Source organism: Moschus berezovskii, chromosome 17 (assembly GCF_049115385.1).
Source record: "Moschus berezovskii isolate FMDL1 chromosome 17, NW_MosBer_1.0, whole genome shotgun sequence".
Taxonomy (NCBI): Eukaryota; Metazoa; Chordata; class Mammalia; order Artiodactyla; family Moschidae; genus Moschus; species Moschus berezovskii.
This window is the reverse complement of record NC_142476.1, coordinates 16,043,994-16,058,982: the sequence shown is the minus strand read 5'-3', so window position 1 is coordinate 16,058,982 and position 14,989 is coordinate 16,043,994. Positions and strand designations below refer to the sequence as shown.

Sequence of the window (14,989 nt, the reverse complement as noted above, 5' to 3'; positions counted from 1 at the left end):
GATGACCTAAAGCAGGAGTGGGGGGGAGGGGAGGGAGGCTTAAGAAGGAGGGGATATATGTATCATCATGGCTGATTTGTGTTGTCTGGCAGAAACCAACGCAACATTGTAAAGCAATTTTCTCCCAATTAAAAAAAGCTAAAATGATAATAATAACATAGGAGGAAGGGAAGTAAACGGAGATAGAGATGAAACAAACAAACAACAGTGGATTTAGCTACCTGAAAGTCATTGGTAACTTTGCTTTTACCTGATGAAGCTGTGACTTTTTCAGTGCGTTTCTATGCTGGTTACTGATGTAGCAGAGGAGACGGTGGCACAGCAGAAAGAGGACAATTCACGGGGCAGGGCCTTTGTTGGTGTAGAGGGTACAGAATCCAAAGTCCACATGAATGAGCTGGTTTGAGACAAGTGAAACAGGAGAGCGAACAAATTACTTGCGATCAGACGTCTGATTCGGTCACTCCGTATCTGCAGCTTTTGTGACAGTGTAGGGAGATCAGTCAGTGCCATGGGACTTATTCCAGCCGATCTTAACATAAGTTGAAACATGATGGACAGCGAAAGAGGCCCACGCAATTACTTGGAGTTAAAAAGGTAAAGCAGAAGAGTATGTCTGCAAGTCATTTCAGTAAAATTAAAAGCCCATGACCATAACTGACAGCTCCATGATGTTCGCCTAACATTAGCAGTCGCCCCAGAGAATAAAATGGGAAGGGAGTTACTTGTTTTTACCTTTCCTCTGTAGTTAAACGCTTTTACAGGGAAAGGTGAAATAGACCAGAGGTTTACTCACCAGTCCATCAGGCTTTAAATAAAAACAGTTTTTAATACTTATATTACCTTATAAATTGGGCTTCCCGGTGGCTCAGCAGTAAAGAATCCACCAGCGATGCTGGAGAAATGCGTTCAGTCCCTGGGTCGGGAAGACCCACTTCAGTATTCTTGCCTGGAGAATCCCATGGACAGAGCCTGGCGGGCTATCGTCCATGGGGTCGCAAAGAGTTGGACACGACTGAAGTGACTTAGCACACAAGCATGCCCTGATATATACTTAATACTTATTTTGTGTTTGTTTTATTTTAGGGTGAAAGAAAGCATTATAGTTCTATTCTAGTTATCAGGTTGCATGATAGAAATTTTATAATGAGCTATTTAGACTCTCGGACATCATGTAAATAAGATATTGAAGATATGATATATGGAACTTTGCATTATTCCATTTATACTGCAATACTGATTTTTTTTTAACACTTGCATGTCTTCTTCCAGAGTCTGCACAATATTGTGGGCCCCCTCCACCTATTGACAATGGAGACATTACCTCCTTCCCCTTATCAGCATACTCTCCAGGATCGGTGGTCCAGTACCGCTGCCAATCTTTCTATGAGCTCCGGGGAAACCTGACTGTGACGTGCAGAAATGGACGGTGGTCAGAACCACCCACATGCATTGGTGAGTTCTTCATATTCTCCTGGAGTCTGAAACTTGATGTTTATGGAATTTTCATGGACTAATTTCAGCCATGAAATTAAAAGACGCTTACTCCTTGGAAGGAAAGTTATGACCAACCTAGATAGTATATTAAAAAGCAGAGACATTACTTTTGCCAACCAAGGTCCGTCTAGTCAAGGCTATGGTTTTTCCCGTGGTCATGTATGGATGTGAGAGTTGGACTGTGAAGAAAGCTGATCGCCGAAGAATCGATGCTTTTGAACTGTGGTACTGGAGAAGACTCTTGAGAGTCCCTTGGACTGCAAGGAGATCCAACCAGTCCATTCTAAAGGAGATCAATCCTGGGTGTTCATTGGAAGGACTGATGCTAAAGCTGAAACTGCAATACTTTGGCCACCTCATGTGATGAGTTGACTCACTGGAAAAGACTCTGATGTTGGGAAAGGTTGGGGGCGGGAGGAGAAGGGGACGACGGAGAATGAGATGGCTGGATGGCATCACCGACTCTGTGGACATGAGTTTGAGTGTACTCCGGGAGTTGGTGATGGACAGGGAGGCCTGGTGTGCTGTGATTCATGGGGTCGTAGAGAGTCAGACATGACTGAGCGACTGAACTGAACTGAACTGAACTGAATTTTGTAGGATAATTTTTACTTAAATTTCATTCAGCCAAAAACTTGTCTAATAAGTGTAGGTATATAACTGAACATATTTTTTAAAAAATCTGCTTTAAAACAGAGTGGAAAAAATGTTTCTTTAAAAATGATAAATCAGGACTTCCCTGGTGGTACAATGGATAAGAATCTGCCTGCTGATGCAGGGGACATGAGTTTGATCCCTGATCCAGGGAGATTCCACATGCTGAGGAACAACTAAAGCCCCTAGGCTGCAACTCCTGAGCCTGTGCACAGAGAGCCCCTGCCCTGCAGCAAGAGAGGCCCGTGCAAGGCAACGGGAGAGCAGCCCTGCCACTCTCTGCAACTAGAGACAAGCCTATGCAGCAACAAGACCCAGCACAGCCAAAAATAAATACATTTTTTTAAAAACGATAACATAGATACACTTAGCTGCTGCTGCTGCTGCTAAGTCACTTCAGTCGTGTCCGACTCTTTAAAGAGACCAAAAATACACGGTGCATTATGAAACTCCATGAATATCCCAAGTCATTTAACCACAGGACAATTTCATGTTACAAACATCTGATGATTTTTTTGGGGAGACCATTCGTGAAGTGATGGTCTGGGAGTTGTTCTTTATCAGTATGCAAAATTCTACTTGTTAACCTGAAGGCTTTTCCTGGAAGAACTCTTTGCAGACCGCTGCTCACATGGATTTTTACTCCCACGTGGCTGGCAGTTCTAGCAGGGAAAGTAGAAAAACTGGCAAGGTTATCAAGTCACCTCCCCAATCTGCACTATTTCTTCTTCTTCTTTTTTAAATGTTTATTTGGCTGCATTAGGTCTTAGCTGGCACGAATTCTCTGGTTGTGGCACTCTGGCTCAGTAGTTGTGGCACGCCAGATTATTTGCTCTGGGGTATGTGGGATCTTAGTCCCCCAACCAGGGATCAAAGCTGGGCCCCTGCAGTGAAAGTGTGCAGTCAACCCCTCGGCCATCAGGGAAGTCTCTCTGACTCTCTTAATGAAATCATAAAGTGAGGCAAACTCTTTGAAGGGCAGTTTGGGAATAAACCTCAGATTTTAAAACACATATCCTTTGACCTCATCACTTTATTTCTGGAAGACTAATCTATACAGGCACTCTTGCAAGTGTAAAAGAATCTGTACAAGGATATTCACAGCCACATTGTCTAGCACAATAAGAAATGGAATCTACATAATTTCTATCAGTAGTCTTATGAGATTTGTTTTATTAACAACCTATGCCAATGAATGAAGAAACGAGGCACAGAACACCTTCAGTTCAGTTCAGTCGCTCAGTCGTGTCTGACTCTTTGCGACCCCATGAATCACAGCACGCCAGGCCTCCCTGTCCATCACCAACTCCCAGAGTTCACTCAAACTCATGTCCATCGAGTCAGTGATGCCATCCAGCTATCTCATTCTCTGTCGTCCCCTTCTCCTCCCGCCCCCAATCCTTCCCAGCATCAGAGTCTTTTCCAGTGAGTCAACTCGTCTCATGAGGTGGCCAAAGTATTGGAGTTCCAGCTTTAGCCAATGAATGAAGAAACGAGGCACAGAACACCTTAGTATTTGATTTAAGCCTCTTGGTGAGTATCTGGTGGTGTTAGGATTCATACATCACTTTGTCGACAAAGGTCCGTCTAGTCAAAGCTATGGTTTTTCCATAGTTATGTACAAATGTGAGAGTTGGATCATAAAGAAGGCTGAGAGCCAAAGAATTGATGCTCTTGAAACGTGGTGATGGAGAAGACTCTTGAGAGTCCCTGGACTTCAAGGAGATCCAACCAATCCATCCTAAAGGAAATCAGTTCCGAATGTTCATTGGAAGGACTGATGTTGAAGTTGAAGCTCCAATACTTTGGCCACCTGATGCGAAGAATTGACTCACTGGAAAATATCCCAATGCTGGAAAAGATTGAGGGTGAGAGGAGAAGGGGGCGACAGAGGTTGAGATGGTTGGATGACATCACCGACTCAATGGACATGAGTTTGAGCAAATTCCAGGAGATAGTGAAGGACAGGGAAGCCTGGCTTCCATATTTGGGCTCAAAACACTAAATTATGTAGATGTGGAAAATTTATTCTGCTTCTCTGAGCCTCCATCTCCTCATGGGTAGCCTGGAGAGAAAACACCCAGCATTTAGAAATGATACATACAAAATGCTAAGAACTATGTCTAGAATGACCGAATAAATACTAACTTTTAATATTCTTTTATAGCTCCAGATTTTCTTAAGTGTAATTTCACTGTTCTTGGATAAGGAAAGATATATTATTAATACTTTACTATTTTTTCTTTCAGATGCTTGTGTCATATCTGAAGATAGAATGAACAAAAATAACATACAGTTAAAATGGAGAAACCCCCCAAAAAGATATGCTAAAACAGGGGATTTCATTGAATTTGAGTGTAAATATTCACGTAAAGAGAGGACACCCATACGATCATTTCGAGTCCTCTGTCAGGAAGGGAAATTTGAATATCCCACGTGTGAATGAAGCAAGGACAGTTTCCCTGGATGTGCCCTTAAAAGTGCCCCTACAGGTAGGCTGTTAGTATTTGTTATGTAGTCACTGCTAGTTACTGTCTTCGTGCTTTCAGGGATGGCTTATCACGGCTTTAATTAGAACTCTGGATTTTCAGAGGTTCTTAAATTTGTAAGCTGAGTAGCCAAGGCTTCTTTCACAGCAGGGCCATTCATATCCCAGTCCTGCGTCCCCCTCTCCTGTAACACACGCAGAAGCATGCCCGCCTCCAGCACTTAGTTCCACGCACCCTCTTCTCATTGGCTGAAATTTACAGCTTCAAGGCTTTCTGAGTCAACGTTATTTCAGAGGAAGTGGAGTTGTTAGGATAATCTCTTTCTTTACATCATTATCATTTCATAAAAACACCAACACTGTCACCCCTTATGTTTGTAGCAAGCATTAGTAAGTATTTATAAGCCTCTGATATGACTCTAACCATCCATTAAGCCACACATACGTCTTAAAGGACTGAATACACCACTTCTACAAAAAGTGGAAGACTTTTTTATTTTTATTTTTTTTAAATTTTTATTAGAAAACTGAAATTTACAATGTGTTTATATCACTCATTGAGTACATGGCATTTAAAAACAACATCATTACAGAAAGATAACAAAAATACAAAGTCTTAAAACCTACAGGATATGAAAAACATCCACTGAGGCCTTAAATGTAGTAAACTTTATATAAAAAGACTTTGAAACTTACACAAATCTTAGTGTGGTACTTCTAGTACAGTCAAGAGGCAATATACACATACAAAAAGGTAACTATAATCTTAAGTGAGAATTATTAGGTTTCAATATTATGCGTATTGAATTGTCTGGGTGGGCATAAATGGATAAAGAAGAAAAAATGAGAAGAAATAAAAATGCTGGCTATAATCAGTCTATGTGGTTTGAGATGACTAGATTTAAGAAATTAGAATACTTTGAAATTATTTGTATTTCCTTTATTTTAACATTATATACTGCTTTTATAGTCAGAAAAGAGTTATCAGACCAAGAAAACAGAAAATGAGAATATAAAGACCCTTTGGGTCATGATGCTGATTTCATGCAACAACTCCTTTATTTTTTGATGTATTGTAGTTTGGGAAATACTGAACAAAAAGTTTTAGAATTATGCTTTGGGTGTTCTTCTATTGTAGACAGCATTTTTTTTCTTTCTTTTAAATGTCTATACAAAAGATGACTACTAATACAGGTGAAAATATGGCTTAAAGTCCTCATGACCATGGATTTGACAATGGGTTCTTAAATATGACATCAAAAACACAAGAAAGAAAAGACAAAAAATAGATAAATTGGACTTATTCAAAATTAAAAACATTCATGCCTCAGAGAAAAGACAAAACAATGAAAGTGTAGCAGACGAAATGGGAGAAAATAGTTACAAATCAAATATCTGAAAATGGGCTTGTATTTAGAACATATAACGAACTCTTACAACTCAAAAGAACAAGACAAACAATCCAATTTAAAAATGAAAACAGGATCTGAATAGACATTTGTCTGAAGAAGACGTATGAATGGCCAATAAGCACAGTGAAAGATGTTTAACATCATTCATCATTGTGTTGTTGTTTAGTCGCTCTGTGGTGTCTGACTCTGTGACCCCATGGACTGCAGCACTCCAGGCTTCCCTGTCCTTCACTAACTCCCGGAGCTTGCTCAGACTCATGTCCATCGAGTCAGTGAGGCCATCCAGCCATCTCATCCTCTATTGCCCCACTCTCCTCCTGCCTGCAATCTTTCCCAGCATCAGGGTCTTTTCCAATGAGTTGGCTCTTTGCATCAGCTGACCAAAGTATTAAGTAAATTGAAATAAAAATCATCATGAGATACTACTTCACACAAACTGGGATGGTGATAAAGTCAGATAATAACAGGAGTTCTTAAGGATGTGGAAAATGGAGACCCACAAACACTGCCGAAGGGAATGTAAAGTGGTGCACTCAATTTGGAAGACAACCTGGTAGTTTCTCTGAAGGTTAAACATAGAGTTACTGTTGACTCAGCAATCCTCCTAGATATTGATAAATACCTAGGAGAAATGAAAACGTACATCTACACAAACTTAAGTGTGAATGTTCCTAGCAGAATTATTCATAATAGCCCAAAGGTAAAAACAACTGTTTCAAAATTGGGAAAGGAGTATATCAAGGCTGTATGTTGTCACCCTGATTTATATGCAGAGTACATCAAGTGAAATGCCAGACTGGATGAAGCACAAGCTGGAATCAAGATTGCTGGGAGAAATATCAATAACCTCAGATATGCAGATGACACCACCCTTATGGCAGAAAGCGAAAAGGAACTAAAGAGCCTCTTAAGTGAAAGAAGAGAGTGAAAAAGCTGGCATAAAACTCAACATTCCAAAAACTAAGATCATGGCATCCGGTCCCATCACTTCATGGCAAATAGATGGGGAAACAGTGACATACTTTATTTTGGGGGGGCTCCAAAATCACTGCAGGTGGTGACTGCAGCCTTGAAATTAAAAGACGCTTTCTACTTGGAAGAAAAGCTATGACCAACCTAGATAGCATATTAAAAAGCAGAGACATTGCTTTGCCTACAAAGGTCTGTCTTGTCAAAGCTATGGTTTTACCAGTAGTCATGTATGGATGTGAGAGTTGGACCATAAAGAAAGCTGAGTGCTGAAGAATTGATGCTTTTGAACCGTGGTATTGGAGAAGACTCTTGAGAGTCCCTTGGACTGCAAGGAGATCCAACCAGTCCATCCTAAAGGAAATCAGTCCTGATTATTCATTGGAAGGACTGATACTGAATTTGAAGCTCCAATATTTTGGCCACCTGATGAGAAGAACTGACTCATTTGAAAAGACCCTGATGCTGGGAAAGACTGAAGGTGGGAGGAGAAGGGGACGACAGAGGATGAGATGATTGGATGGCATCACCGACTCAATGGACGTGAGCTTGAGCAAGCTCCGGGAGTTGGTGATGGACAGGGAAGTCTGGTGTGCTGCAGTTCATGGGTTCGCAAAGAGTCGGACACGACTGAGTGACTGAACTGAACTGAAAAACAACCCAGATGCTCATTAATATACACAAGAACTAAACAAAGGTTACATCGAAACAATGGAATATTATGAAGCATTATTACACGTTATAACATGAATGAACCTCAGTCAGTCAGTCAGTCAGTTCAGTCGCTCAGTCGTGTCTGACTCTCCGCGACCCCATGAATCACAGCACGCCAGGCCTCCTTGTCCATCACCAACTCCCGGAGTTCACTCAAACCCATGTCCACAGAGTTGGTGATGCCATCCAGCCATCTCATTCTCGGTCGTCCCCTTCTCCTCCCGCCCCTAACCCTTCCCAGCATCAGAGTCTTTTCCAGTGAGTCAACTCGTCGCATGAGGTGGCCAAAGTATCGCAGTTTCAGCTTCAGCATCAGTCCCTCCAATGAACACCCAGGACTGATCTCCTTTAGAATGGACTGGTTGGATCTCCTTGCGGTACAAGGGACTCTCAAGAGTCTTCTCCAGCACCACAGTTCAAAAGCATCACTTTTTCGGCGATCAGCCTTCTTCACAGTCCAACTCTCACATCCATACATGACCACGGGAAAAACCATAGCCTTGACTAGACGGACCTTTGTTGGCAAAGTAATGTCTCTGCTTTTTAATTTATTATCAAGGTTGGTCATAACTTTCCTTCCAAGGAGTAAGCGTCTTTTAATTTCATGGCTGCAGTCAGCATCTGCAGTGATTTTGGAGCCCAAAAAAAGAAAGTCTGACACTGTTTCCACTGTTTTTCCATCTATTTCCCATGAAGTGATGGGACCAGATGCCATGATCTTTGTTTTCTGAATGTTGAGCTTCAAGCCGACCTTTTCACTCTCCTCTTTCACTTTCATCAAGAGGCTTTTTAGTTCCTCTTCACTTTCTGCCATAAGGGTGGTGTCATCTGTATATCTGAGGTTATTGATATTTCTCCCAGCAATCTTGATTCCAGCTGGTGCTTCTTCCAGCCCAGCGTTCCTCATGATGTACTCTGCATATAAGTTAAATAAGCAAGGTGACAATATACAGCCTTGACGCACTCCTTTTCCTATTTGGAACCAGTCTGTTGTTCCATGTACAGTTCTGACTGTTGCTTCCTGACCTGCATACAGGTTTCTCAAGAGGCAGGTCAGGTGGTCTCGTATTCCCATCTCTTTCAGAATGAACCTCAGAAACATGCTAAGTGTAAAAGCCAGTCACAGAAGACTACATATTATGTGGCTTCATCTATATGGCATGTCCAGAGTAGACAAATGTAGAGAGACACAAGGGAGACTTGTGGTCGCCTAGGGTTAGTATTGGGGAGGGGCTGATGACTGAAAGCTAAGGGTGATGAATGTCCTAAAGTTGACTATGGTGATGACTGCACAACTCTGTGATTATGCCAGGAAACACTGAATTGCACATTTTATACGGGCTAATTGTATGGTATGTGAATTATACCTCAATAAAGGTGTTTTCAAAAATAGTGGTCAACGATTTTAAATCAATGAGAAACACAGGGAATGTAAAAAGCAAAAAACTAAGACAGTATCAAAATCTATGAGGAATTTATACTAACTCAAAGATCGGTGGTGTTGAATAAAAAGAAAATAAGAACTTGTAAATCACACTTGCTGTTAAAATAGCTGACCTCTAGGTTAGGAGGAAGCAGGTATTAATCGAAGTTTTATTTCTCCTCCTCAGTATTGAGGGGGAAATCTTGAACTGGGACTATTACTTAGAATTTTGAGAATAACAAAATACATATAAAATGTTGTGTTCAGTGCATAGTATGGAACAGTATTTTAAACTTGGATGTTCTCTCTCAGTTTCTGAGAATTTCTTTCTTTCTTAAACTGTTTTGTGGCGCATATTCCAAAGCAAGGTGCTTGGTCAGCAGCGATGCAGTGTTTGCTGGTAAGGTTTGCTGTGCGTAGCTCACTATTCTCTTCCAGGAGGCAAAGGAGCCAAAATCAAACAAAACAGGAGTAAGACCGGAAATGAGAGAAAGCCTTTTACAGGTCAGGTGCTGGGAGTCACAGATACCTTTCTTGGGGAGGTGAGGAGAACTGCATTCCCCATTCCTTCCAATCTAGTCAGAAGGGCTTCAGAGAGACTATTTGGAGGCCGTGATATTTATTTTTTGCACACTGTGTCTGATTCATGACTGAGAGAAGTTGAGAAGAGAAGCCGGCAGAGGAAAAGTCAGAGGCCAAGAAGGAAAGAGAAACTGGCGTGAAGCCAGCTTTTTAAAGTACTCACCTGAAAGGATCACCTGTAGCCACTCTCGTTCAGAAAAGGAGAGCCAGCAAGACGTGTGTGTTTTCTTAATTTTTATTGGAGTATCGCTGATTTACAATGTTGAGTTAACTTACGGTGTGCAGTAAAGTGACTCGGTCACACACACACATAACACCCCTCTCCTTTAGATTCTTTTCCCATATAGGTCATTGGAGGATTGAGTGGCGCTCCCTGTGCTGCATAGTAGGTCCTTATTAGTTCTCCATTTTATATATAGTAGTGTGTATACGGAGAAGGAAATGGCAACCCACTCCAGTGTTCTTGCCTGGAGAATCCCAGGGATGGGGGAGCCTGGTGGGTTTCTGTCTATGGGGTCACACAGAGTCGGACACGACTGAAGTGACTTAGCAGCAGCAGCAGTGTGTATACGTTCCCTGGTGACTCAGATGATAAAGAGTTTGCCTGAAATGAAGGAGACCCAGATTCTATCCCTGGGTTGGGAAGACCCCCTGGAGGAGGGCATGGAAACCCACTCCAGTACTCTTCCCTGCAGAATCCCATGGATGGAGGAGCCTGGCAGGCTATAGTCCATGAGGTTGCCAAGAGTCAGACATGCCTGAGCAACTAATACACACATTTTAGAGCAGAGAGGACACACGTGGCATTAAGAGGACTTGTAGAAAAGTGGCCATGGAACAGAGATAGCCTCAGAGAAAAGTAACAGTAGAAGGGAGACACTGAGTAACCTATGCCTTCAATAACATTGTTAAGATAAATATAGATGTTCAGTTCAGTTCAGTTCAGTCACTCAGTTGTCTCCCATTCCTTGCGACCCCATGGACTGCAGCACGCCAGGCTTCCCTGTCCATCACCAACTCCCGGAGTTTACTCAAACTCATGTCCATCGAGTCAGTGATGCCATCCAACCATTTCATCCTCTGTCGTCCCCTTCTCCTCCTGCCCTCAATCTTTCCCAGCATCAGGGTCTTTCCCAAAGAGTCAGTTCTTTGAGTTCACTCAAACTCAAGTTCATCGAGTCAGTGATGCCATCCAACCATTTCATCCTCTGTTGTCCCCTTCTCCTCCTGCCTTCAATCTTTCCCAGCATCAGGTTCTTTCCCAAAGAGTCAGTTCTTTGCATCAGGTGGCCAAAGGATTGGAGTATGAGGTTCAGCATCTGTCCTTCCAATGAATATTCAGGACTGATTTCCTTTAGGATGGACTGGTTGGATATCCTTGCAGTCCAAGGGACTCTCAAGAGTGTTCTCCAACACCACAGTTCAAAGGCATCAATTCTTCTGTGCTCAGCTTTCTTTATGGTCTAACTCTCACATCCATATATGACTACTGGAAAAGCCATAGCTTTGACCAGATGGAAAAGCCGTCTTGGTAAAGTAATGTCTCTGCTTTTTAATATGCTGTGTAGGTTAGTCATAGCTTTTCTTCCAAGGAGCAGGCATCTTTTAATTTCATGGCTGCAGTCACCATCTGCAGTGATTTTGAAGACCAAAAAAATGGTCTGTTTCCATTGTTTTCCCATCTATTTGCCATGAAGTGATGGGACCAGATGCCATGATCTTAGTTTTCTGAATGTTGAGTTTTAAGCCAACTTTTTCACTCTCCTCTTTCACTAAGAGGCTCTTTAGTTCTTCTTTACTTTCTGCCATAAGGGTGGTGTCACCTGCATATCTGAGGTTATTGATAGTTCTCGCCACAATCTTGATTCCAGCTTGTGCTTCATCCAGCCCAGCGTTTCTCATGATGTACTCTGCATATAAGTTAAACAAGCAGGGTGATAATATACAGCCTTGATGTACTCCTTTCCCAATTTGGAATCAGTCTTCTGTTCCATGTTCAGTTCTAACTATTGCTTCTTGACCTGCATATAGATTTCTCAGGAGAAAGGTCAGGTGGACTGGTATTCCCATCTCTTTAAGAATTTTCCACAGTTTGTTGTGATCCACACAGTCAAAGGCTTTTGTGTAATCAATAAAGCAAAAGTAGATGTTATTCTGGAACTCTCTTGCTTTTTTGATGATTCAGCAGATGTTGGCAATTTGATCTCTGGTTCCTCTGCCTTTTCTAAATCCAGCCTGAACATCTGGAAGTTCACGGTTCATGTACTGTTGAAGCCTGGCTTGGAGAATTTTGAGCATTACTTTGCTAATGTGTGAGATGAGTGCAATGTGCGGTAGTTTGAGGATTCTTTGGCATTGCCTTTCTTTGGGATTGGAATGAAAATTGACCTTTTCCAGTCCTGTGGCCACTGCTGTTTTCCAGATTTGCTGGCATATTGATGCATATAGATGTTATTGGACTATTAATGTACCAATGTACCACAATAAAGATCAATCACAATTATTGATAGGAGGAAGAATCTATTTCAAATAATGTTCAGCAGGTATGAAACTTAATGATGCCTTGGCAAAGCAAAGGCAAAGTTTAGAACAAATTTCATTTTTTTTTTTTTTAGATAATCCAAAATAAACCATTATTCCAAATATAAGTTATCTGAATTAATGATGGAGTATTATTCACAGAAAAAAACTAGGGACTTCCTTGGCAATCCAGGAGTTAAGACTCTGCACTTCTGAAGTGTGGTGTATGGGTTCGATCCCTGGTAGAGAAACTAAGGTCCCACATGCTACGTGGTGAGGCCAAAAGGTGAAAAAACAAAAACAAATCAAAATAAAATTATTCAGTTCAGTTCAATTCAGTCACTCAGTCATGTCCAACTCTTTGCGACCCCATGAATCACAGCACGCCAGGCCTCCCTGTCCATCACCAACTCCTGGAGTTCACTCAAACTCATGTCCATTGAGTCGGTGATGCCATCCAGCCATCTCATTCTCTGTCGTGCCCTTCTCCTCCTGCCCCCAATCCCTCCCAGCATCAGAGTCTTTTCCAGTGAGTCAACTCTTCACATGAGGTGGCCAAAGTATTGGAGTTTCAGCTTTAGCATCAGTCCTTCCAATTAGATTATTACAATTAAAAAAAAAACAAACTGTTCATTTAAGATTTGTTTCTGAAATAGGCTTCTGTAAAATTGGAGGAAAAAAAAAAGGCTCATAATCTATGCAAGCTTCAGAAACATTATTTTATGTAGCCCGCATAAGCAGTTCTTGAAATAAGCAGGTTTTTAGACTATTTCCTTCTTTCTTTACATAGGTTGGAAATTTTTACATGCACCCACAAATATACATGACCTCAAATATAGATTGTAAATAAATGTTTACCTGCACTGATTTTACCTCCTGTGAAGAAGTTAAAGCAAAGTGTTTTCACTGGAATTCTTCCTTTGTTGAAAGTAGAACAGCTTATAATGCTTTCTTTATACCGAGAATCAGTGACAGGTGAACAATACAAAAAGACAGCATTTCTTAATCAGTAAAAGTTTTAAAATGTACTATCTGGAAATCACCTTTGAGGCATAACTTGATAGAAATATTTCTTGTGCAAATACCAATTGGTCATAATCATCTTAGAAGTGAATACCAGTAACATTTTATGCTGCTTGACTATATCCTAGCAGTATAATTTACCAAGTAAATAAATTGTTTATATGAAAATTCTGTGAAATGACAAACAAAGCATTTGGGAGAGTCAACAAAAACCACACCGTTTGGAAAATTCTCAGTACCAAAAGTGCCCAAAACACTTTATTGGAAGACAAAAAAAAAAAAAAAAGCCCCAAAATTCTCCAGTTACTTTCAATATATTCTATAATACATCAATATGGTCTTTAGATCTATTCTAACCAGGTCTCAGACAATTTCTGACTAATTAAGTTTAATCCTTATTCCAACAAGTAGTTAAATGGTCTTTCCATTTCTGGCTACTACTGATTTATTTCTAACAGTTAAGAACTGTCATGACCCCCGTTTCTAGACAGACTTTGGGACCCAATCAGACTGCAAACAGCTAGTGGAGGTAGGCATCTGAGGCCCAGGAACCACGGGTGCAGGGTTGGCAGCAGTGACCAAAAGCTATGAAAAACAGGTTGTGTTTCGTAAATGAACCATCTGGAGGTCTGTGCTCAGGGACTAGAGTTTCTATTACAACCTTGCTCTCCCCAGGTCAAATTATAGCCACACTCAGTTCCAAGTCTAGGGTTTTTAGTATGTGAGGAGGTGGGCTGTATTTGCCCAATGTGCCCGGAGGGGCTCAGCTGCCCATCTGGATGGTTGTCAGTCAGAAAGCAGGGGTTGATGGCATTTGTGGGGTTGTTTTATCCTCTTCTCACTTCTGCATGAGTTGGCAGACTTTTAACTCTTCCACATTTATTTTGGATGAATGCCTCAATTTACCTATAAAACAGGAACACTAAGCTAATGTTTTCCCTTTAGGAATATGATTATATTCAAACTAATGCACTACTTTAAGATGACAGCTGTGAATAACAGTGTTGGAATCATGTCGTGACATTAGTTTGTTACCTGATAAAGCTATTAAATAAGAGAAAGAAAGAATATAAAGTTTATTTGTTACATATATCTTTTTAACTTTAATACAAAGTCAGATTTTTAAAAGTTGTACAAAGAAACCTAAAAATGCTTTCCATCTGCTTGATGAGCTTTCCTGTGTCTTTTCCTGTACAGGCTGAGATGCTTGCCTCTGCTAATAAGGAAGGCTGAGTGTGTCCATCACCATCTGAATAGCTTTCAGAGGAGTTATGATTTCTTCCACATTATCTCTTCTCAAAACCCAGTCTGGTTTGAGTCTGTGAAAAGAACAAAAAACCCTTCATTAACCGAGTTCTTCTCTTAAAAAGCCATGTCCACTGCCGTGTCTTAACTGAAAGGTGGCGCCTCGTGGACACATCACCCCCTCCCAGCCCCTCACGCAGGTGGGAGGCTTCCTGTTATTGTCGTTTATAACTTCAGATCATTTCTCCCCATCTTCCCCGAAGGATGATGGTGGCTCCTCGGAAGCTCAGGCTATTCAGCCATGAAACCCCAGGGTTTTGTCTGTAAACCTTGTTCCTGGTCTCCTTGACTTCTGTCCCATCTCAGAACTCCAAATCCTTGCAGCCAAAGAGATGACCCCTCTTCTGTCCGTTTCTGCCCCTTTTCTGCAGGTCCACTTCTTGTCACATGACCACATGATAG

The 14,989-nt window shown here is 41.3% G+C and overlaps 2 protein-coding genes across 6 annotated transcripts in view; one reads left to right on the top strand and one right to left on the bottom strand.

Annotated features, from left to right (window-relative positions):
• CFHR5 (complement factor H related 5) overlaps nucleotides 1-7,081 on the top strand; it is a 41,821-nt gene extending 34,740 nt beyond the window's left edge. For all 5 annotated transcript variants that reach the window (XM_055418983.2, XM_055418982.2, XM_088845230.1 and 2 more), the window contains 2 exons: nucleotides 1,273-1,455; nucleotides 4,401-7,081. In XM_055418983.2, the coding sequence (XP_055274958.2) occupies nucleotides 1,273-1,455; nucleotides 4,401-4,597 (380 nt within the window). In that variant the 3' untranslated portion in view covers nucleotides 4,598-7,081. The remainder of the gene's footprint in view (nucleotides 1-1,272; nucleotides 1,456-4,400) is intronic.
• A 6,494-nt stretch (nucleotides 7,082-13,575) lies between these two features.
• Nucleotides 13,576-14,989, bottom strand: part of ASPM (assembly factor for spindle microtubules) — a 65,865-nt gene continuing 64,451 nt past the window's right edge. The window contains exon 28 of the mRNA XM_055418979.2: nucleotides 13,576-14,601. Within this exon, the coding sequence (XP_055274954.2) occupies nucleotides 14,499-14,601 (103 nt within the window). The 3' untranslated portion in view covers nucleotides 13,576-14,498. The remainder of the gene's footprint in view (nucleotides 14,602-14,989) is intronic.